General features: G+C 42.7%; 1 protein-coding gene across 1 annotated transcript in view; it reads left to right on the forward strand.

Annotated features, from left to right (window-relative positions):
* The window catches only part of ATRX (ATRX chromatin remodeler), a 348,862-nt gene that overhangs the window by 107,471 nt on the left and 218,901 nt on the right, over window positions 1-22,490 (forward strand). Inside the window, exons 12-17 of the mRNA XM_073556201.1 lie at window positions 6,440-6,576; window positions 6,868-7,065; window positions 7,442-7,535; window positions 18,193-18,289; window positions 19,247-19,435; window positions 21,406-21,547. Of these exons, the coding sequence (XP_073412302.1) occupies window positions 6,440-6,576; window positions 6,868-7,065; window positions 7,442-7,535; window positions 18,193-18,289; window positions 19,247-19,435; window positions 21,406-21,547 (857 nt within the window). The remainder of the gene's footprint in view (window positions 1-6,439; window positions 6,577-6,867; window positions 7,066-7,441; window positions 7,536-18,192; window positions 18,290-19,246; window positions 19,436-21,405; window positions 21,548-22,490) is intronic.

Genomic DNA, 22,490 nt, shown 5'->3' on the forward strand with positions numbered 1-22,490 from the left:
TTTGCTCACTTTTGCTCCTACAGGCTTTTTGTCCCTTCATATTTAACTTTGTTGTTTTAAATCATCTCCGAAGAGCTCAGAAAGAGACTACGGAGTTGTGCAAACCCCATGTTGGACAATTCTAGATTGCTGACTGACGGATTCTCTGTTAACTCTTTCTAACATTAGACAGTGCAACAAAGTGCGAATAGAAGACAAACTGCAAAGTTTTTAATGGAACGTAATTGTAAGAAATTATTTTTAGCCACAAATACATACTTTTAAGTAAGAAATTATAACCAAAGGTTGACAGCGCCTGTTGGCTGATTAATATATGTGGGATCTTGTTGCGCTCCTCTAACGGGTAATGTGGGGGAGAGATGAGGATCAGGTAGGTAGATCAAACTCTATGCCAATCCTTTCCTTCTCCAGATATTCATCGCTTCGATGGGTGTCCGACAGCAGCTTATTCAGCTATCCATGTTGACGTATTGGGAGATTGGCAGAGGTAACGGTCAGCTCAATGAGCATTTGGACAGAGTATGGCTACCATGAGACAACAAAAGATTTGTGATTTTTGTGCATTAAGTGTCAGAATTGGTATATAGGTTGTGGCCTGAAGTAGGGGACAGAGCATAAGCCGACACGTGAACAAGGCTGTGGAGTCGTTAGGCCAAACCTCTGATTCCGACTCCTCAATTTCCATGATACCGACTCCCACATACGTGGCTCATGTTTAAATTTAAGTGATAAATTTACTGTAGTAAAATGGTAACATCCGGCTGTTTAACCCCTTTACCCCCAAGGGTGGTTTGCATGTTAAAGGCCAGGCCAATTTTTACAATTCTGACCACTGTCCCTTTATGAGGTGATAACTCTGGAACGCTTCAACGGATCCCGGTGATTCTGACATTGTTTTCTTTTGACGTATTGTACTTCATGATAGTGGTAAAATTTCTTTCTCCTACGCCTCATTGGGGGACACAGACAGTGGGTGTTATGCTGCTTGCCACTAGGAGGACATTAAGTAAACGCAGAAAAAAAGTTAACTCCTCCCCTGCAGTATACACCCTCACGCTGGCTGAGATTTCTCCAGTTCTTGTTTAGTGTCTGTAGGTGGCACTTGGGTCTGGCATCAGACCCAACCGTTTTTATTTTCAATTTCTGTTTGATATGACTTGCATTTATTTGTGAAAAAAATGTAAATTTGGCAAAGATTTTGAAAATTTCTCAATTTTTCAACTTTGAATTTTCATGCCCTTAAAACCGAGAAATATATCACACAAAATAGTTAATAAATAACATTTCCCACATGTCTACTTTACATCAGCACAATTTTGGAACCAAAATTTTTTTTGTTAGGAAGTTATAAAGGTTAAAAGTTAACCAGGGAGTTCTCATTTTTACAAAACAAATTTTTTTTTTTTTTTTTTTAGGGACCACATCACATTTGAAGTCATTTTGAGGGGGTCTATATGATAGAAAATACCCAAAAGTGACACCATTCTAAAAACTGCACCCCTGAAGGTGCTCAAAACCACATTCAAGAAGTTTATTAACCCTTCAGGTGCTTCACAGGAATTTTTGGAATGTTAAAAATATAAAAAACATTTTTTTTTTTCACAAAAAAATGAGTTCAGAACCAATTTGATTTATTTTGCCAAGGGTAACAGGAGAAATTTGACCCCACAAGTTGTGCAACTTGTCCTGAGTACGATGATACCCCATATGTGGGCGTAAACCACTGTTTGGGCGCATGGCAGAGCTCGGAAGGGAAGGGGCACAGTTTTACTTTTTCAACGCAAAATTGGCTGGAATTGAGATCAGATGCATGTTGCGTTTGGAAAGCCCCTGATGTGCCTAAACAGTGGAAACCCCCCCAATTCTAACTCCAACCCTAATCCCAACACACCCCTAATCCCAACCCTAATGGGAAAATGGAAATAAATACATTTTTTTTTTTATTTTATTATTTTTCCCTAACTAAGGGGGTGATAAAGGGGGGTTGATTTACTATTTATAGCGAGTTTTTGTTTGGCGGGTGTCACACACTAAAAGATGCTTTTTATTGCCAAAAATAGTTTTTGCGTCACCACATTTTGAGAGCTGTAATTTTTCCATTTTCATGTGAGGTTTTGTTTTTTGCGGGATGAGTTGACGTTATTAGTACCATTTTTTGGACATAGAATGAGCAAAAAACAGCAATTCATTAATTTATTTTTTTTTGGGGGGGGGGGGGGGGGATGTTTATACAGCTCCGCGTGTGGTAAAATTGATGATAAAGCAGTTTTATTCTTCGGGTCAGTACAATGACAGCGATACCTCATTTATATCATTTTTTTTATGTTTTGCCGCTTTTATGCAATAAAAACTATTTTATAGAAAACAATTATTTTTGCATCGCTTTATTCTGAGATCTAAAACTTTTTTATTTTTCCGGTGATGGAGCTATATGGCATCTTGTTTTTTGCGGGACAAGATGACGTTTTCAGCGGTACCACGTTTTATATACATCTATTTGATCGTGAGTTATTCCACTCTTTGTTCGGCGGTATGATGATAAAGGGTTTTTTTTTTTTTTTAATGGTATTCACTAAAGAGGTTAACTAGCGGGACAGTTTTATGTCGGGTCGTTACGGACGCGACAATACTAAATGTGTACTTTTATAGTTTAGATTTTTTTTTTAATTCAAATATTGATTTAATGATAAAATAAATTATTTTTTAAAATATTTTTACAATTATTTAATTTTTTTTAATTTCATTCTATCTTTTACACTGTCCCGCTATTGGACACTCATTTTGTGCAGCCTGATCGCTTCTATAGCATGCAGACCTGCATGCCATATAAGCTGTCAGCGCTGCATTCTGTGCACACTGACATCAGAGACTTCCTGATATGCACTGCGCATGACAGGAAGTCTCTGAGCTCTGGTAAACTGGATGTCGCCATGATGACATCGGGTTACCATGGGAGCGATTGTGACCCCGCATCATGATGCGGGGTCTCCAGTCCAAAGGACTGTTTGATTGCAGTGTTCAGGGGGATAAAGTGCCGGGAGCGGTCTGTGACCGCTCCTAGCACTTAGTGCCGGGTGTCAGCTGTGAGAATCAGCTGATACCCGATCGCGATCATCCCCGCTCCCCCCGTGCCTGGGGCATTAAGTCCCAGGGCACATGGATGGAATAGTACGTCCAATGTCAGGAAGGGGTTTATCATTATGATACAATAATCAAGCCATTTAGATAGAACATAAAATATATTTATTGGAATACAACGTTAGAACAATTATTTTTTTGCATATTTACAATTTATTATACACTATGCAGTAAGCCGAAAAAAAACAGTTTTCAGCAAAAACATACTGAATAATATTTGTGCAGTCTATGAATTTGTTCTGAGAAATAGTATCGCCTCCATCAGATCCTACTTCATAGATGACCTCAAATCTGCCCTAATTATTTTAAGGCTAGAGAACAACCTCTCTACACAAACTTGGGTTGGTGGCAAAGCCGTAACCACATGGGCAACATCTTAACAATTTCAGGGTGTAAAGGAATTGCCTTGTGCACAGTCAGTTTTGATGAACAATTGAACTCTTCTATTTCTTTGAGAGCAAGTAAGAAATTTTGCTGAAATATCATCAATCTGTTTTCTATGTGAGTGAAATCTTTTTCCCTGCAGCAACGCTTTGCTTGCTCCATGTCGTCCAAATACTTGTCGAAATCAAACTCCTCATCTGATGAGGATGAAGGAACAGCAGCAGCACTGGCAGGACCCGAGTCCTCTTGCTCTTGGCCGTCCTGTAGCCCACTCCTAACTGCTACCTCAATCAGAGCTTCTTTTCCTTTAGTAAGCTGTTGATCATCCAGCTATATACCATGACTCGGGTCCACATAAACAGAAGAATAATTTTATTTTCTAATAGCAGTGTCTCTCTCCATTTCATTGAAACAGCAATGTCATCTGCTTTTAAAACTCCTCTTTGGGACAGGCAAAACAACAAGTTCTTCCACTCCTTTATAAAAATGCCAGGAGTTAAATCCTCAGCTTTTTAGTCACTGTAAATGGGTGATGAAGCAATTCCTTCAATTCGGCCACCTGTGTCCATTGACCTTCATGTAGTGTTACCTGAGGGTTGGCCAAATCTACAAGGAAGGGTTTCAGCTCAAGCAAATCCCTCAATCATTAAATAGGTGCTTCCCCACCGAGTGGCTTGATCCACAATTGCCCCTTTTCCAGCATGTCTCTTCAAGTTGGAATCAATTTTAGAGGTTCTGGCAGCAATAGCCACATTCCTCACTTTGCAAATCAGAGTTCAAGCATGTCCCTCTTACAGACTATCTCTTATTGCCAGCTGTAGCGTGCACAACACAGCACATATGATGAATATGAAAGAGGTGTGAAGCAGCTTCAACAAGATCATCTAATTGTAAAGAATTATTTTGCTGTTCTTCTGTAGTAAGAACGGTTTGTTCCTCCGTTATGGGAACAGGACTGTGGCCTTCCATCTCCAACAATGCTGAATGTGAAATGTTCTTCTAGCTGCTGTTCACCTTCATTATTCTCATTCATCAGCTTAATTGTACTTATGTTTTTGAAGCATTATCCGTTAAAATAGCAAGAACCTGTTCTTTTTTGAGTTCATAATCTTACAGAACTCTTTCCACTAAGGTTTGGAGAAACTGGCTGCTGTGATGAGCTCTTGTATCTTTTACTGCCAGTGTCTTAGTAGCAATTTTATTTGTTGTCCCAAACATATCGAACAGTGATGGCAAAATAGTTCACTCTGTGACATGCGCAGTCAACCATTTTAAGAAACACAAAGCGTCTCTTAAGAGTCTTTTTAAGATCTTCCTTTTGGTTAAGGATTTCTTCAATCACTAATTTTCTAATTCTTTCTCTTTCTAGAGAAACACCAAGTTTGCAGGCCATTTCTCCATTAAGAGCTGTAAAAGCTGGTCATGCAAATAATAGTGGTACATTGTCCTTCACAACTAGCTGTATGAGCTGTCTTTTAAACATATCTGCTGTCTTTGTTACAGTAACTTTGTCACAAAATATCTTAACTGACATTTGAGACGCTCTTTCCTCCTACTTTGCCTGGAGGGAAGTGCTAGTCTCTGATTTCTTTGTGCTGCTGTGATCTTTTTCAATCACAGCTTTGTAAAGTTCTGGGTGGCAGTGTTGTAAATGTCTTTTTAGATTGGAAGCTCTTGAAGGAACATTTTTACCCGAGTATGCACTGATTTTGGCATCACAGCATTTGTTTTCATCTGGGTCACTTATACAAAGACACACAAAATGTTTTTTTACCTTGAGTCACTGTGAAATGCTCAAATACAGCTGACTTCATAAGATGCTTCTTAGACATTTTGTAATTATGTAAATTCGCCCTCAAAATAATTTTGTCCTGTAAAAAAAAAATAAGGTATATTATAATTGCCAGAATAGGGAATCATTCACTGTATAATTTGGGATAGAAATAAAATAATTTTGCATAAATCATTAGGACAGATAAGTATAAAGTTTGTAAAATAAGTTAGATAGCTCTACTGTGAACTTTCAGTGTTGAGCTTGTTTCATGGTACAGCTCACTAAATGCTTCACATCATATTTCTTCAGTCTATCACGAGGGGTGGAGGGAGAATGTTTGTGCTGAATCATATTCTAGAACACACACACACGCGTCCTTATCAATCCTGTTTACTGTATTTCCTAATTTCAGATGTTAGAAAACCGGTTTTCCCCTTATATTCTATGTATATAAGTCACCAGAGCAGCTAATTTCCCTAAACATGATCTAAGAGGAAAGATGAACATGAAAGCATACAGAGACACCATATACTGGACTATTGATTTATGCACCGTTTATTGAACGTTCCGATATGCTTTAAGAAGTACTTACCTTACTTAATCCTGATTAACTGTTTACTCCAGAAGTTCTGAGATGAATGCAGGCATTCTTTCCCTGTGATTATTTTTTCCCCTTTTCTGTACAGAAGGAGCTTCATTACTTATCATGAATATAAACTGCGGCACAGGTTCATCTCAGCTAAAAGTCTAGACCTTAGATCAGGAAGACATTTATAGGACATTTCATAACTTTCCCAAATTCTTATGAAAAAAATATTCCCCACAAACTGCAGTGAACTACTGTACGCAATTTATTATTTATTTTAGGAGTCTGAGTCGGTCCATTTTATTCCTACTCCACCAAAATGGGCTCTGATTTCACGACTCCGACTCCACAGCCCTGCATGTGAAACTTGTTTTTCCTCTTCAGTTGTACTTCAGACTAATGTTGTAGAGAAAACTCTAGCTTCTGAATCCTTATGGGTTTATATTGGTGTACTGGGGGGGGACAATTATAGGTGGTGTGTTTATCTCTTTTATATCCTTTTATTTTATATGCACTATAGCAAGTCAAACTTCCAAACCCATTTATCATTATCACAGGATTGCTAAGAAAATGCTTCTAGAGCAAATAAAAGCCAATTTGTCATCGGATGATGAAGTCTCTTCTGATGAGGAGCCTGATGATGAAAATAAAAAGAAAAAAGTCAAATCTGAAAAAGCAGAGGATGAAGATAATGGTGAGTGTTGGTGTCTGTTTACTCAAATCACCAGAGTGTATGAATACATGAAGGTTCGTCTTAGTGGTTTTTTTTTTTTTTTTTTTTTTTTCTTATTGTTTCTTGTTGAGATTGTAGGTGAAAAATGATATAGCTCAAAGAATTGCAAAAAAAAGAACCAATGGTTTAGCGAGCATCCTGATGGTGGTCTGCAATCAGAATTATGTGTGATCAGGCATTAATGTGACGGCATCATTAAAAATACTTTGTTTTCCAGAATGGTAATACTAATAAGACACATTCATGTTTTAGATGAAGAAAACTCTGAATCCAACTCTGATTCTAACTCTGGCACTGACTCTGGGAAGAAGCCCCGCTACAGACATCGTTTGCTGCGGCACAAGCTGTCCCTAAGTGAAGCAGAATCTGACGAGGAGAAAGCAGAAAAAGGAGAGAAGAAAGATAAATCTAAGGGTTCAAAGGATGGAAAACGTCGGAATAGAAGAAAGGGTACTTAAGATTTCCTTTTTTGACGGATTGTTTTAGTTCAGGAGAGTGGATTTGCAGCTTCACAAAATGCAACTATATAGTAAAAAAAAAAAAAATTCTCATTTTTCTTTTTCATAATGTTTTTCTAAGTGGGAGCTTTAAACTTTGCATGCAAATGTCACCAAATATCTTTGTAGATATTACAACAGTTTAAGAATATGTAGGTAACAAATGTAAGAGTTACTTTCTATTAAAATCTGTTTAATAGCCGGTGCTTCCATTCGCTACTGTACTTATGATTGTACATTGTTGTACATTTACTACAATGGAAGGATATTACTCAGTTTTTTTTTTTTTTTTTTTTTTTTTTTTTTATATAATACCTTTATTTTCCTAGTGAGCAGCGATGAATCTGAGTCTGCAAGTGAAGGTTCTGGAGTCAGCGAAGAAGTCAGTGATAGTGAATCTGATGATCAGCGCCCCAGAACAAGGTCATTTTTTTATACAATGTTCTAAGTTATCAATGTAGCCATGATTATGTATGTACAAGCAAAATGCTTACAAGTTTGGGTGTAATTAGTTGCTGTAAATTAAGTGGTCATCTGTTTCCCATGTAACCATATAATAGAATTGTGTGTGATTTATAGAACTCCAATAATGAATGATACTACCATATAGCACCTATGGATCTCTAACTTGTTCTAACACCCACTCACCTACATTTTAAAGTTTACTACTAAATATTCATTTTTGACTTGTTTGATAGGATTAGACTGGCTCGCTTCTTATCCAAAATGCTTGATCTAAGAGAGAGGCTAGAATGCAAATTGCTCACTTTTCCCCTTTTTTGGCATCCTGTGTTAGGCTAGTTTCAGACTAGCGTTACCAGGCGCTGCGCTTGGACGCCACTTGGCTCCAGCCACGCCCCGTCTGGTCAGCTCCTCCTATGGTCGCATGACGCTGCATGCGATCAGCGTACCTTATATTTAGCGCTGGGTACGCTGGTCGTGCGATGGTATGATTTTGCTGGCGCGTTCGCCCAGTGTACAAAAATGCAACACAGTGCCTTTTTGTGCGCTGGGCGCAGTGCCAGCAAAATCATACCAGTGCACGACCAGCATACCCAACGCTAAATATAGGGTACGCTGATCGCATGCAGCGTCATGCGACCAAAGGAGGAGCTGACCGGAGGGGGCGCTGCCGGGGGCGGAGCTAAGCGGTGGCCGAGTGCTGCGCCTGGTAATGCTAGTCTTAAACTAGCCTAACACACCTGAATTGTAACCAGTAGCCTGATTTGGCGGTGACATTCACAGCTGTATTATCTACTATATAATCGTCTAATTCTGTCTGTAACAGAAATCCCGCATCGATGATTGGTCGAGCCCAGCCGGCCGAGACCAATCAGCGACAGGCGCAGTCCGGCCGCGAATTGGCGCGGCATTCGAGCGGCTCATGCTACCGTTGGGAGATCTGCTGCGCTAGCCGCTGATCTCCTGACTGTTGCCGCGGGTCATCTCTTGCTACACGGAGGTCAGCGGCAACGCAGCTGGGAGATGACAGACGCAGCGCTCAATGTGCGGATGGTACCCAGGGTCTGGAGGAGAGGAGACTCTCCTCCAGGCCCTGGGTACCATAAACCTGGAAAAAATAGAATAAAAATAGTGATATACTCCCCTTCCGACGGCCCCCGGACTCTTTCCCTCCTCTCACCACGCGCCCGGCATCTTCCGGTCCCAGTAATGGTTTGCGCGAAAGACCGCTGATGACGCTGCGCTTTTGCAGAAGATGCCGGGAGCGTGGAAAGGAGATCGGGGGGCCGTCGGAAGGTGAGAATAACCTTTTTTTTTTTTTTTTCTTTTAATTTTTTTTATTATTTTTTACATTCTATCTTTTACTATTTATGCCGCATAGGCAGCATCAATAGTAAAAAGTTGATCACACTTGTCAAACACTATGCTTGACAAGTGTGACCAACCTGTCAATCACATTCCAAGCGATGCTTCAAATCGCTTGGAATGCGCTTGAGTTCCGCACACGAAAATCGCGAGAAAAACGCATGTTTTCCGCGGGAAAATGCATGCGAATTCGCATGCGTTTTCCGCGGGAAAATGCATGCGAATTCGCATGCGTTTTTCCCGCGGCGGGAGTTGCGGAAATGCTGCATTTCTGCACCTGGGTACTTAGCCTCAGTGTGACACGTAGCAGCGATCAGGCCCCCGCTGTGAGATCGCCGATCGTGGTGGATCGTCCTGGACCATCTTTTGAATGTCGGTCTCCCGCTAACCATATTCTAGAATACCCGATGCGTTAAAATCGAGCCACCATCTAGTATACTATAACAGGACTTAATTAATCTGTCTCCTTATGGTAAAAAACCTCAACACACAACACCTTGTTGATAACACTGGGGAACGCAATTTTTTAGGAGTTAGGTCAGACAACTGTTCTTAATTAATTTTTGGATGCTGAATCCAGAAATGATCTGTTTTTCTCTATCACGTCAAGTTTTTGAACTATAGGATTTTTGTCTTCTCAAAAATATGTAAACTACTGTACCTTAAAAAAAAAAAAACAAAAAAAACTTTTTAATACAAATATGAACAAAAATGAAATATATAAGAAATAGGCATGACAAATATGTTTTTTAACACTATCATGTTTTTTACAAAGGATATGGATATATGCAAGTATCTAAGGTAAAAATGTACATTTGTAGCTTTTTCTGGAGTGTTTAACTTGAGGACAATCACGTTTGATGCTCCAGCAATAGTCAGCCATCATATGTACATCCCATCTACCCTGGTAACGGTCTTCCATAACCTTCAAATCTTGGTGAAATCGTTCACCTTGCTCATCGCTAACAGCACCAAGATTTTCCGGAAACTTGGCAAGATGGCAATGCAGAAAATGTAGCTTAATACTCATGTTGCAACCAAGCGCTTTGTAGCTCTCCAATAGTTTCTAAACAATTTATTTGTAATTACTTTCACGTGTATTTCCAAGAAAGTTCTTGACGACGTCTTTGAATGATAACCAAGCATTCTTCTCAAGATCTGACATAGTCCCACATACAGAGAAAGCAGGGATACTTTGTGTACCCACGTTGCTGACCAAGAAGGAAGCAAACCATTTTAAGGTCAACACAGATGTTCCAATTGTGTGTCATATTTCAATAACTCAATAACTCTCTTTACATCTCCATGTTCTTCACGAAGAGAGACAGAATGCCCAATAGGGACTGCACCAAATAAATTGCCATTGTGTAGGACGACACACTTAAGACTCCGCTTTGAGCTATCAATAAACAGTCGCCATTCATTTGGATTGTACATTGAAAGCCCTAATTCTTGTATTAAACCAGGAATATTATGGCAAAACACAAAACCGCTGTCACACCGAAAGTACTGCAAAAATGTACTTTCTCTAGTACGAAAGTATGATACCTTCGCTCCTTGTTCAAGTAACTGTTTCTCATTCAGCCTTGATGCTAGTAATTCTGAAGCTTTTTTTGATAAGCCCAATTCACGTGCTAAATCATTTAACTCGTGCTGATCAAATCCCTTACGAACTGAATCCTTGTGACTTTCAAATTCTGCATCATTGCTGTCACTGTGTTCGTCAACATCACTCAGAACTTCTAGAGATGGTAGCTGTTCGAAAACTGGCACTAGAATTTCAGCTGAATGAGGCATTGGTCTGATAGCTGACGGTAGATTTGGATATTCTATTTTACTTTTATTTTTCCTGTTAAATCCTGATGTTTTCACTAAACAGAAGTAACAGTCTGTGGAATGACTTTTTTTGCTCTCTCCACACCATGGGGATACCAAATGCCAACTTTTCACGTGTTCCTTTGGTCCACATCCGTAAACTCTCGACACACTGCTTGCACACTATGTGAGGGGCCCATGGCTTATCTTGATCACCGAGTTTTACTTTAAAATATGCATAATATGCTTGTTTGACAAATGCACTGATGTTTGCCCTTTGAACTGGAATGGTGAAAACACAAATATAGCAGAAGGAGTCAGGGTTGTTTAGGCATTTACGACGAGAGGAAGAAGGAGCAGACATGATCTGAAATAAAGGAAATATGTACATAAGTAAATAAAACACTGAGATGGAAAGTTACAAGCTTTGAAAACTAATAAAGAAAAAATCATAAAAGATATATAAATTACAACTAAGCACCCAATGTAAAGAGAAAATCTATCACAAATCCTATTTATTCCTACTATGATACATTTTTTGTGTAAAGATATTGATAATTATGACGTATTGGGAGCTGTACACACCTCTCACCACACTGTCTCAGTTGTGACTACTCTTACAAGTTGCCACGTAGCTCTATATGAGTCGAATTGTACTCAGATAACAAGTCTTATTACAGAAATCAGTGCAATTGTGCTTCTATGGCAGGTAAGTTGAGGAGGAAAAACTTGACGTGATAGAAAAAAACTGACTACGTTTTTGGAATCAGCATGCCAATTTTAGTATAAATCGGCTCAAAAACCTAACAACAGAAATTTTTTTCAAATTGTTCCCCAGTGTAATTGATGTACTTGTCATCTGTAAAAGGTAATTCCAGTATAACACTAAACATGTACATCACTGGGGCGGCACGGTGGCTCAGTGGTTAGCACTGCAGCCTTGCAGTGCTGGAGTCATGGGTTCAAATCCCACCAAGGACAACATCTGCAAGGAGTGTGAATGGGTACTCTGGTTTCCTCCCACATTCTAAAGACATACTGATAGGGAATTTAGATTGTGAGCCCCAACAGGGACAAGAATGGTAATGTGTGCATATAAAAATAATTATTATAATGGTGATTTCATAGGCAGTGCACCCCCACCACACTGCCAGCCACCTTGCCCAACACCATCCCCTTAGCACATCAGAATAATCTGCACCGCTCTTGTTTATTAATCCTGTTCATAGCAGCAGACATGGCTAGAAGGTCCTGGCCAAGCAGAACCTGCACAGATTTACTCTGGTGTTTGCACGTGTCTACATTGGTTGCTTACTGAACAGTCAGATTTTACAAAAGTCAGTGTTTCAGATCTGACAGCAGAGTACATGCTGTCTCCAAGACACAGCATCTTCTGTAAACTGCATTCTGACTAATATCACCAAAAGATTATACTCAACTGTCCAAAATAAAAACTGTACCTAAATTACAGTTATTTATACAGCCATTATTTTTAAAGGCTGAAATGGAATTTCTCTATCGCCTCATTGGGGGACACAGAAACCATGGGTGTATGCTGCTGCCACTAGGAGGCTGACACTATGTAGAAAAAAAGTTAGCTCCTCCTCCGCAGTGTACACCCCACCGACAGGAAGTAGGATGTTCAGTTTAGCTTAGTGTCAGTAGGAGGTGGACACGGGTCTTTCATTAGACGCATATCTACCTCGGTGTGCGTCGTTTCTTTTCAGGTTTTCAGAGGGATACAGTGTGAGTGGTCACATCTGTAGTCCCACAAAGAGACTGAGTACGGCGTGTACTGCCACCCCGTATCCTCATAGCTCTCCACAGCAGGACCCAAAGCCCCGAGCACGGATGCGTGTCAGGGGTTCCAGAGGTCCTCGTCTCCCACCCACTCGCCCACCAGAGCCTGTCGGTCTGGCAGAGACGCGGACATCCCTCTACATGGATGATGAAGGTACCAATCTTCCTATACAGGTTTTTGCATGCAGAAGACAGGAACAGGGTAAGTATGGGACTAAGAGCAGGGATTCATTGGGGACGGTCGCCGCGGCAGGGCAGCGTTGCGCCGCCCCGCGCTCCCCGGCGGCCGCTGAATCTACTCCAGGCCCCGACTTCAACTTCAACTTGGGCCTTGCTCGGCGTTGCGGCCACGCCCCCCGCCTTCTTCCTCGGGCGGGCTTCTCTCCTGCCCGTTTTGGGCCCGCCCACCGCTCTCTCCCTCTAGGTTCTGCATCCCTGAGGCGGTCCACGGCCCCACCCACTCCCCCTAGCCTGCCTATTGTCTTCGGACTGCGCCATCTTGGGCCTTCTAACAGTGCGGTTATTTCCGCTCATTCCTCCTCCCTCGGCCCCTCAGTGTAAGCGCACGCTTTTCTGCCCTGCTCCTCCAGGCTGCCTCCATTTACTCAGTCCCCCAACCTCCGGCACCGCTTGAGGGGCGGTCATTTTCTCCCAGAGTGGGACCCGGTTAGTGTCTTCACCGGGCAGGTCCAGCCTTTTCCTGCCCATCTCCACTCGGCCTAGACAGGTACAGTGTGGAGCATGTTCCACTTACATTAAAATTAAGCATGGCCTCACTATCCGCCGGTCCAGTGAGAGGGGCATTGAGTCCATCTTTCCTAGGTAAACTGATGGGAATTGCGCTATAGCGGTGCAGTCTCTCATGTAAGCAGTGCAGTCATTAGTGTAATAAGTACTCCTAGCCATACTATCAATAGTAGTATTATAGCCGGGCAGTCACTGGCATTATGGTGCTCTGGAAACGTGCGTTCACCGACAGGACAGTGCTCCAGAGCCGTACAATTGCTAACGTAATAGTACCTGGGCGTCGTGTGGTCACTGGGTCACTGGGGTAATAGTGACCTACAGCCGGTAGTACTCTAGAGCCGTGCAGCCCTAGCTAGTGCAATTGTAATCTAAAGCCACCGGCCATTCTAGGCTGAGCGCCACCGCATTAGTCAGGTGGCAACCGCTAAGCAGCTTGAGCCTAGGCTGAGACCGAATGGGAGATCAGCCTGCGCTCGCAGGTCCGGGGTCATGCATAACATTCACTGGCGTAATAGTAATCTCCTGCCGCTAAGCCACTAGTGGAATAGTACGTCCGGTGTCATAGCACACAAGAGCCATGCAGCCGATGGTGTATGTGTTACCCCTTGCGGCTGTCTTCTGTGACACGATCCACTCTACGTCTGCTCACGTACATTGGACAGGATAAAACTTGCCATATGGCGTCTGCCTGGTAGAAGTTTTCACTCGCACGTTTTGCCTCGGAGATCTGATTTTGTCACACGGCTGTTGTGGTTTCTGCTATCGCATATCTGTACCTTGATTCTCGGCGGTGCAGGACTCGACCATTGCTTCACACATTGATGCGAGAGCCTCGGCATAGCAAATGCTACCATATCTCCTGCTCGCAAGCAATCCAGTCTCCAGCATCACACTGCTCTAAGCAGAATGATGAGCTGTTTCTGTCCCTTCACTTCTGCAGTGTTTGGGCGGGATTTCCAGCTGGATAGAAGTCAAGTCTGTGTGACCCGGCAATTTTCTGCGGTGGCTCAGTGGATAAAGAAGCTGACCACAACTCGCAGATCCAGTAGTTGGAACCCTGTCGCACAACAGAGAGTAAAGTTTAGTCTCCCTCTGATTCCAGGCCTACTGTTCTACTGTCAAAAGAATTGACTGGTCAGAAAATACTTTAAAGGGAATCTGTCACCCCTTTTTTGAAATATCATGTAATGATATCATTCAATTGTGTGTCACATAAGGATTCTTTTAGTACTTTTGCTTCCCCCTGACCCCGCACCTTTCATACATAAATACCTTTTTTATATCGGTTCAGATGTATGTAAACTGCCACTGTCCAGTCCGCTGGGTGGGGCTTATTCAACTGCCCCCTTCCCTGTCTTGCTCTACACAAGAAGAAATGCGTAGAGCAAGACAGGGAGGGGGAGCAGTTGGATAAGCCCCGCCCAGCGGACCGGACAGTGGCAGTTTACATACACCTGAACCGATATAAAAAAGGTATTTATGTATGAAAAGTGCGGGGTCAGGGGGAAGCAAAAGTACTAAGAGAATCCTTATGTGACACACGAATGATATCATTATATGATATTTCAAAAAAGGGGTGACAGATTCCCTTTAATACAGACTACGTGGTACGGCTTACTACATGTGAAGCCGTTATTCTACCTAATGTCATCAGGTAGCCAGACCCAGACCACAACGCAGAAGCCGTTATTCTGCCTAATGTCAGGTATCCAGGCCTAGACCGCACCGCGACACAGAAGCGGCCGTCTCCTATATCCTTCTCCGGGTTCTCTCCATGCTGATATGTTCACAGGGCTATACTAGATCCGCTATCCAGGCTTCAGACGCAACACCTACCAGGTTCAGTGTTCGAAATGGCCGTATTGCTGTGGAGAAGTGTTCTGGGGTTGACTGCTTCAGTGGTACTGGTGTTCGGTACCGTATTCAGGTGAGCCATACGCCCTCGTATTCAAGTTCCTCACGTCCTATTGCAGCAGTATTCTATCCCTTGTCGAGCACTTGGATAGTCCACTACCAGACAGGTTTAGTCAATACGCTCTACTGTCCCATTGTCAGATGAGTCAAGAGCACCCTCTCTCACGTTCCTCAGGATCCTTTGTAGCGTCTGCCTAACTCCCGTATAATCACCACTCTGGATGAGGTGACGGCATTTATTACCTCCAGCGGGCTGCAGCTGCGAATCCAAGCCTCTTTCATGTGAGCCTAAGACATCTTTCAGCTGCTTATCTCTTAGTCAATAACATCTGTGGTTTGTTAACAGTTAAACGTAAAAGGCTACCATGTCCAAACGGAGGGGATCTCTGTACCACAGGGCGGATCTCAGTAGCAACATAACTGTATACTCCACCTTCAGGTAGGTCAGACACTCTCGTGTCAGGTACGCATGGTTGAGGTTTACTGTAGCGTGTTCTTGACCCTAGAGGTGAGTTACTCCACAAGAGTTTTGTCCCACCTTCTGTCAAGTTTTCAGTACCGTCCGCAGGCTAGCATTACTGCCCGGTGGGTTACGCCTATCATTAAGGTTTGGCTAATAGTAGATTATAGGTTCTAGTATGTCCTAAGGACCTTCGAGCTACCACAATACCTAAGGTCCTTATTTGTCGGATCTTACCTATTCTTTCTTACAGACACCAGATAAAGCCTCCAGCGGATCACAGATGTGACTTCTGACCGTGACTGGGACAAGTATCTCACCTCAGACAGGAGTGGGATCTCACTCTGCGCAAGTATCAACCAGGGCAGACAGCTGCCCCAGTCTTGGATCTAAGGATGAGTATGGTGATAACAGGTTTCTTATTTCAGCTAGAATGGTAATTTTTCCACTGTGTTCTTCAGGCGCGTGTGGTCTTAGACTTAGCCACGCGGATCTACACACTTCAATCCCCCCCCCCGCTCCATCAGCTTAGTTGTCATTCTGGGGTCCTTTTGGTCTACCTAGAGCCAACTTTCTGTACAGTTGACATACTTCATGTTTTTGCCGTGGACCTTCCTGGCTCGACTATTCGTTTCTATAAGTCCAGCTGGACTAATTTTTTTTTCCAGATTCACCCTCATCCCCTGTATGTGGGGTTTATCTTTCTCTTGATCTGAGTCTAAAAGGTCATCCAGTAGTCTTCAGTCTACCTGCTTAATCGAGCAATCAGTTGTCTCTTCAAAGCCAACCTGTGCCTACATTGCAGCGATTAGATCCATTCAGTATGTTTTCAGTGTTTCCAAACAATGGGGCGCCTCGGTATATCTTTTTCTCCTGAGCGCTTCACAAATTAGGCTACTTCTGCGACTACGAACCCTCCGATTCCAAGTTCTCCGCTACGACCTTTCCTCGGCCAGACGTTCTGCTCTCAGGGATACCGACGTCGAATTCACACAGTAGTTAACAGGATCAACCTTCAAAGCACCCGCTGCTATAGCGTGTCCTGCCTTAGCACCCTCTCGTTTTGCGAAGTTCTATAGACGCGGACCTAGTTTGTTCAGAGTAATCTTTCTGGTGACCGGTCGGAAGATTTGACCGTCCTTACTGTCCCAAAAATTTTTCTTGCAAGGAGACATGGGTTTTCGCCTAATCATTCCCATCTAAGGGTCCATTTGGCTTTCTGTTCCCGAGTGGAATTATGCCCATCAAGGTCCCTCACCAACTTTCTGTTCCTTCCGTATAGCTCCAATAGGCCAAATTATTAAGCAGCTCACCGGAAGGACAAGCGCTCCCCTTCCTCAAGCTCAGCCTCGTTGTTTCTTCAGTGCCTCAGTAGCATGACGTTTGGAGATCTAGGATTGGGTCCATCCTTGTTTTTTTCAGGAAGGAAATTTCTTCGTTCAACATTTACCTTCTGTGAATTGCAGGATTTTTTCAATGAAGCTCCTATCCAGGTCCTGAGTCTTCAGGGCTTTGGCGATGTCTACTTTTGCACGAACGTACATCTTCCCTTTTAGTTGATGTCTTTCTCTTCAGACTCTCAACCACTCCTGGGGTCTTACAGAGTCTGTAGCAGCTGTGGTGCACTTCCTGTGGATCAAGGGTCCACTCTCCGTCATTCTAAATTCACTTTCTTTCGTCCGCCTCGGACTCTTCTTTCGTGACGCCCTCTCATCAGGCTACTTGGCCACGGCAACGGTACTTCTCAAGCTCAGGCTTGAGGTGTAGAGTTCCTCTGGCCTTCAGGTTACACTTCTGTTCGAGGAAACTGGGCGGCATTAGTTGGGTTGCCGGATCAAGAAGGACTGCGTTCCTTTTAAGTTCGACGCACTCTGCCCGGGCAGTGTGTGTCCTCCTGACGGTACTCTCGGGGCCTTCGTCGGGCACCATTGCAGTGTAATAATATGTCTCTCACAGGTCCATAAGACTTTCAAGCCCATGCCTAGCTTCGGCAAGTGCCGATCGGGGTAAAAAAAGACCTTGCAGGTGACGAGAGTGACTTCCTCGTCCTGATGGAGTTATTTGCTGTTCCCTCCCCTTGGGGACTGCTTTGGGACGTCCCATGGTTTGTGTCCCCCAATGAGGCGATATAGAAAACAGGATTTTTAGTTGCTTACTGTAAAATCTGTTTCTCTGAGCCTTCATTGGGGGACACAGCACCCTCCCAAATTGAACAGCTCGGTTTACTGTATAACATTTTTACAGTGTGGAATTGTGTTTTTTCTGTGGTTTTTATATCATTCACAGATTGCTTCTACTGCTTTCTCACTAACTGAACATCCTACTTCCTGTCGGTGGGGTGTACACTGCGGAGGAGGAGCTAACTTTTTTTCTACATAGTGTCAGCCTTCTAGTGGCAGCAGCATACACTCATGGTTTCTGTGTCCCCCAGTGAAGGCTCAGAGAAACAGATTTTACGGTAAGCAACTAAAAATCCTGTTTCCTCATTAAATATATCTGTCGCTTATAATTTTGCAGGTCGGCAAAGAAGGAAGCAGAAGAAAGTCAACGAAGTTATAAGCAGAAAAAGAAGAGGAGAAGAATCAAAGTCCAAGAGGACTCTAGTGAATCAAAGGTACCAGCCACAATTGCTACACACTGGATTTTAGGGTGTCTGAATATCTATAGCCTGAATTCACAGGTGACCTAATTATAGCAGGTTTCCTGCAACACTGTATGCCATAAGTCAAGTGGATGAGGCTTTTGCACTCTATGAAAGATATCTGCAATGATAACCATACATGCTGTGTACGTCCAGATTAATGTCATCCTTTATTTGTGATGTATTTATGCTGGATTTTTCTCCACTTCTATTACTTGCAGATTTATGTGTGGGTTTGCCACTGATTTTTAGATGTCGTATGCTAGGGTCACGCGACTGTATTTTCTCTGATCCGAGAAAATCGGTCCAATTGTGCTAATCACATTCTTATCAGACTCTGATTAGAGGATGATCATAGTATGATTCGATTTTCTCAGATGAGCATATGGGGGACAAAAAAACTCTCAATCTTCTTCCTTCTGTCAGTCTGTGATAATCGTCCGGATCTCACTTGGATGTCATCTGATCAGTCTGCCTTTTTTTTTTTTTTTTTTTCCTTTTTATTTTTTCCCCTTTATTCTTCTTCTGAAAGACTCGGTGAAAAATTGGACATGTGCATGACCCCGTAAAATAACACTGGTCTGAGTGCGATCCAATGTTTTGTGCCAAAAATAAAGTCTTCTGCACAAATTCTTATTGTGTGTATTTGCATCCTGCAGGCATAAGTTCTATTGTGCTGTCCACACATATCTTCTAGTGCCACAGCTCATCCTGCAGAGGTCACTGTGGTCTTTTAATTTCTGTATTTAAACTTTTACAATAAAAAATGCATGAAGGCTCTGACGATTGGCCCTAGGTTAATAGGTGCCTGCTGGTGGTTTCTTAGAAAGTGGGTTTGTAAATAAGAAGTAAGTGCTAATATCTACTATACTTTTTTCTACAATTAAAAATTGATAATCACTAGCCAGTTATGTATTCTAAATAATATAGACAAATTCAGAAGATGGAGATGAGGAAGATGACTCTGACTCCAAATCTCCAGGAAAAGTTCGGAAGAAAATCCGAAAAATCTTAAAGGATGACAAATTAAGAACAGAAACTCAAAATGCTGTGAAAATGGAAGAGGAAAGGAGGAAGAGAATTGCTGAGAGAGAACGAGAACGGGAAAAACTGAGGGAGGTAAGAGTATTATTACGTTCTAATATGTGATTGCCAAATAACACAATTTGTAACGCATTGCATAATCGCTAGGTACCGTATATACTCGTGTATAAGCCGACCCCACTAAATTTGTCACAAAAAACTGGAAAAACTTATTGACTCGCGTATAAGCCTAGGGTGGAAAATGCAGCAGCTACTGATAAATTTCAAAAATATAAATAGATACCAATAAAAGTAAAATTAATTGAGACATCAGTAGGTTAAATGCTTTGGAATATCCATATTGAATCAGGAGCCCTATATAATGCTCCACACAAAATACACCCCATATAATGCTGCACAAAGGTTAATAATGCCCCCATAAGGTGCTCCATAGAATAATATGCCCCATATGCTGCCCCATAAGATTCTCCATAGATTATGCCCCATATGCTGCTCCATGATTATGCCCCATATGCTGCTCCATGATTATGCCCCATATGCTGCTCCATAATTATGCCCCATAAGATGCTCCATATATTTTGCCACATTAGATGCTCCATAGATTATGCCCCCATCATATGCTGCTCCATAGATTATGCCCCCATATGCTGCTCAATAGATCATGCCCCCATATGCTGCACCATGATTATGCCCCCATGTGCTGCTCCATAATTATGCCCCCATGTGCTGCTCCATGATTATGCCCCCATATGCTGCTCCATAATTATGCCTCCATATCATGCTCCATAGAATATGCCCCATATACTGCCGCTGCAAATAAAAAAAAAACTGACCTTCTCGCACCTCGTCGCTGGGAGCCCGCTGCCAGTATCCTGAGCAGGCGGGGACAGTTGCCAGTGTCACCGCTAACTCAGGACCCCAGCACTGGCGATATTTATCGGTCACCGCACCCTCTGACCTGAACATCACAGACAGAGGACGCAGAGGACAGAACAGCGCGCAGCGATGGAGCGGGGACAGGTGAATATAGCATATACTTACCCCCTCCTGGCGCGGTCTCTGCAGCCCCCCTGCTTCTCCCGGTCTCCTCCAGGAGCCCTATTTAATGCTCCACACAAAATACACCCCATATAATGCTGCACAAAGGTTAATGCCCCCATAAGATGCTCCATAGAATAATATGCCCCATATGCTGCCCCATAAAGGTTATGGCCCCATAAAATATTCCATAATTATGCCCAATATGCTGCCCCATAAGATTCTCCATAGATTATGCCCCATAAAATGCTCCATAGATTATGCCCCATATGCTGCCCCATAAGATGCTCCATAGATTATGCCCCCATATGCTGCTCCGTAGATTATGCCTCCATAGAATATGCCCCATATAATGCCGCGCTGCAAATAAAAAAAAAAAAAAAAACTGACCACCTCGCGCCTCGTCGCTGGGGGGCCCGGTGAAAGTATCCTGAGCAAGGGCGGACAGTTGCCGGTGTCACCGCTGGCTCAGGACCCCAGCACTGGCGATATTTATCGGTCACCGCGCCCTCTGACCTGAACATCACAAACAGGACGCAGAGGACAGAACAGCGTGCAGCGATGGAGCGGGGACAGGTGAATATAGCATATACTTACCCCCTCCTGGCGCGGTCTCTGCAGCCCCCCTGCTTCTCCCGGTCTCCCTTCCTTCAGAGGTCACGTGGTACCGCTCATTAAAGTCATAAATATGTGCATATTGATGACTTTAATGAGTGGTACCACGTGACCGCTGAAGGAAGGAGCCTGAGACCGGGAGAAGCAGGGAGGCTGCAGAGACCGTGCCAGTGGGGGTAAGTATTATCTCTGACATCCCCGCTCCCCCTCCCCCGCCGACCCCCTGGTGTATGACTCGCGTATAAGCCGAAGGGAGGGGGGGGTTTCTTTCAGCCAAAAAAAATGGGCTGAAAATCTCGGCTTATACACAAGTATATACGTTAATAAACGTTTTGTGCACAGGACTGCTTTCAGTGACGGCCTACCTTCTAACAATTGTTCTTGATTATTAGGTTATTCTTGTAGAAGATGCCTCACCAGTTAAATGTCCAATTACCACAAAGCTTGTTTTGGATGAAAATTCGGAAACAAAAGAACCTTTGGTTCAGGTTCACAGGAGCTTAGTCACAAAGCTTAAACCCCATCAAGTTGATGGTAAGACTGCATATTTTTTATATTTATATCAATTAAAAAAAAATATCATGTATTTTTTTCCCCACAACAGCCTGTGTGCATTTAATTTTTTTTCTTACTCTAAGCACATCAGTCTCTTCCAGTCAAAAAACGCTGCGCTTTAGATAACTATTTCTATTGGAGGTGGCGGCTGGACCAGCAGGTAACATGTTCCTCCATTAGCTGCATTATACCCGTAGAGCTATGCGGTCTGTGAGAAGGGCTGATGAACAAGCAAGCGGCGCTTCACAGAGGAGGAGAACCTGTTAATACTTGCACATTAGAGCCACAAACTTATATCCCCTAATACATTTATTAAAATGAAATGGACTATCCCTTTAATTAAATATTCCCATGTATACAGTAGCTGCTCCTATTCTTCCTATTTGTCACATGCCCCCCTATGATGACAGATTTTCCTGCTCTAGCTAGACTCACACAGCCCTGATTGTCACGATATCACATGATCAGAGCAGTTTAACTCCAACCATACAAATAAAACGGTGCTTATGAAAAATATCCTACAAACTTAGAGGAATGTGACACTGGTGCAATGTTTAATATTGGTTAAAATAGACAAATCCGCTATAAGTATACTCCCAGACCCAGGCGTTTCCTTAGACCCCTTACCAAGACACAAGGTCAACATCCTGAGATCCAAGGCTTACATCTAACAAATCTCCACGCCTCTTGCCCCGCAATGGTTTTGATGCTGTAGCACATGGTAAGGTGTTCACTAACACCAAAAGGAGGGTAAAGATAACTGACCATTAAATGGGTTTTACCATGATGGTAAGTGCATTGTATGTAAGAGAGCTTAACCCCCTTATTAATTAATTTTTATGTGTAAGATCTTACAAAAACAATAAACTTTTGAAATACAATTCATTTTTAAAATTGCACTATTTTCCTGTTTTAGGGTGCT

This window comes from Dendrobates tinctorius, unplaced genomic scaffold (assembly GCF_039654945.1).
Source record: "Dendrobates tinctorius isolate UK_male_01 unplaced genomic scaffold, ASM3965494v1 ptg000231l, whole genome shotgun sequence".
Classification (NCBI taxonomy): domain Eukaryota; kingdom Metazoa; phylum Chordata; class Amphibia; order Anura; family Dendrobatidae; genus Dendrobates; species Dendrobates tinctorius.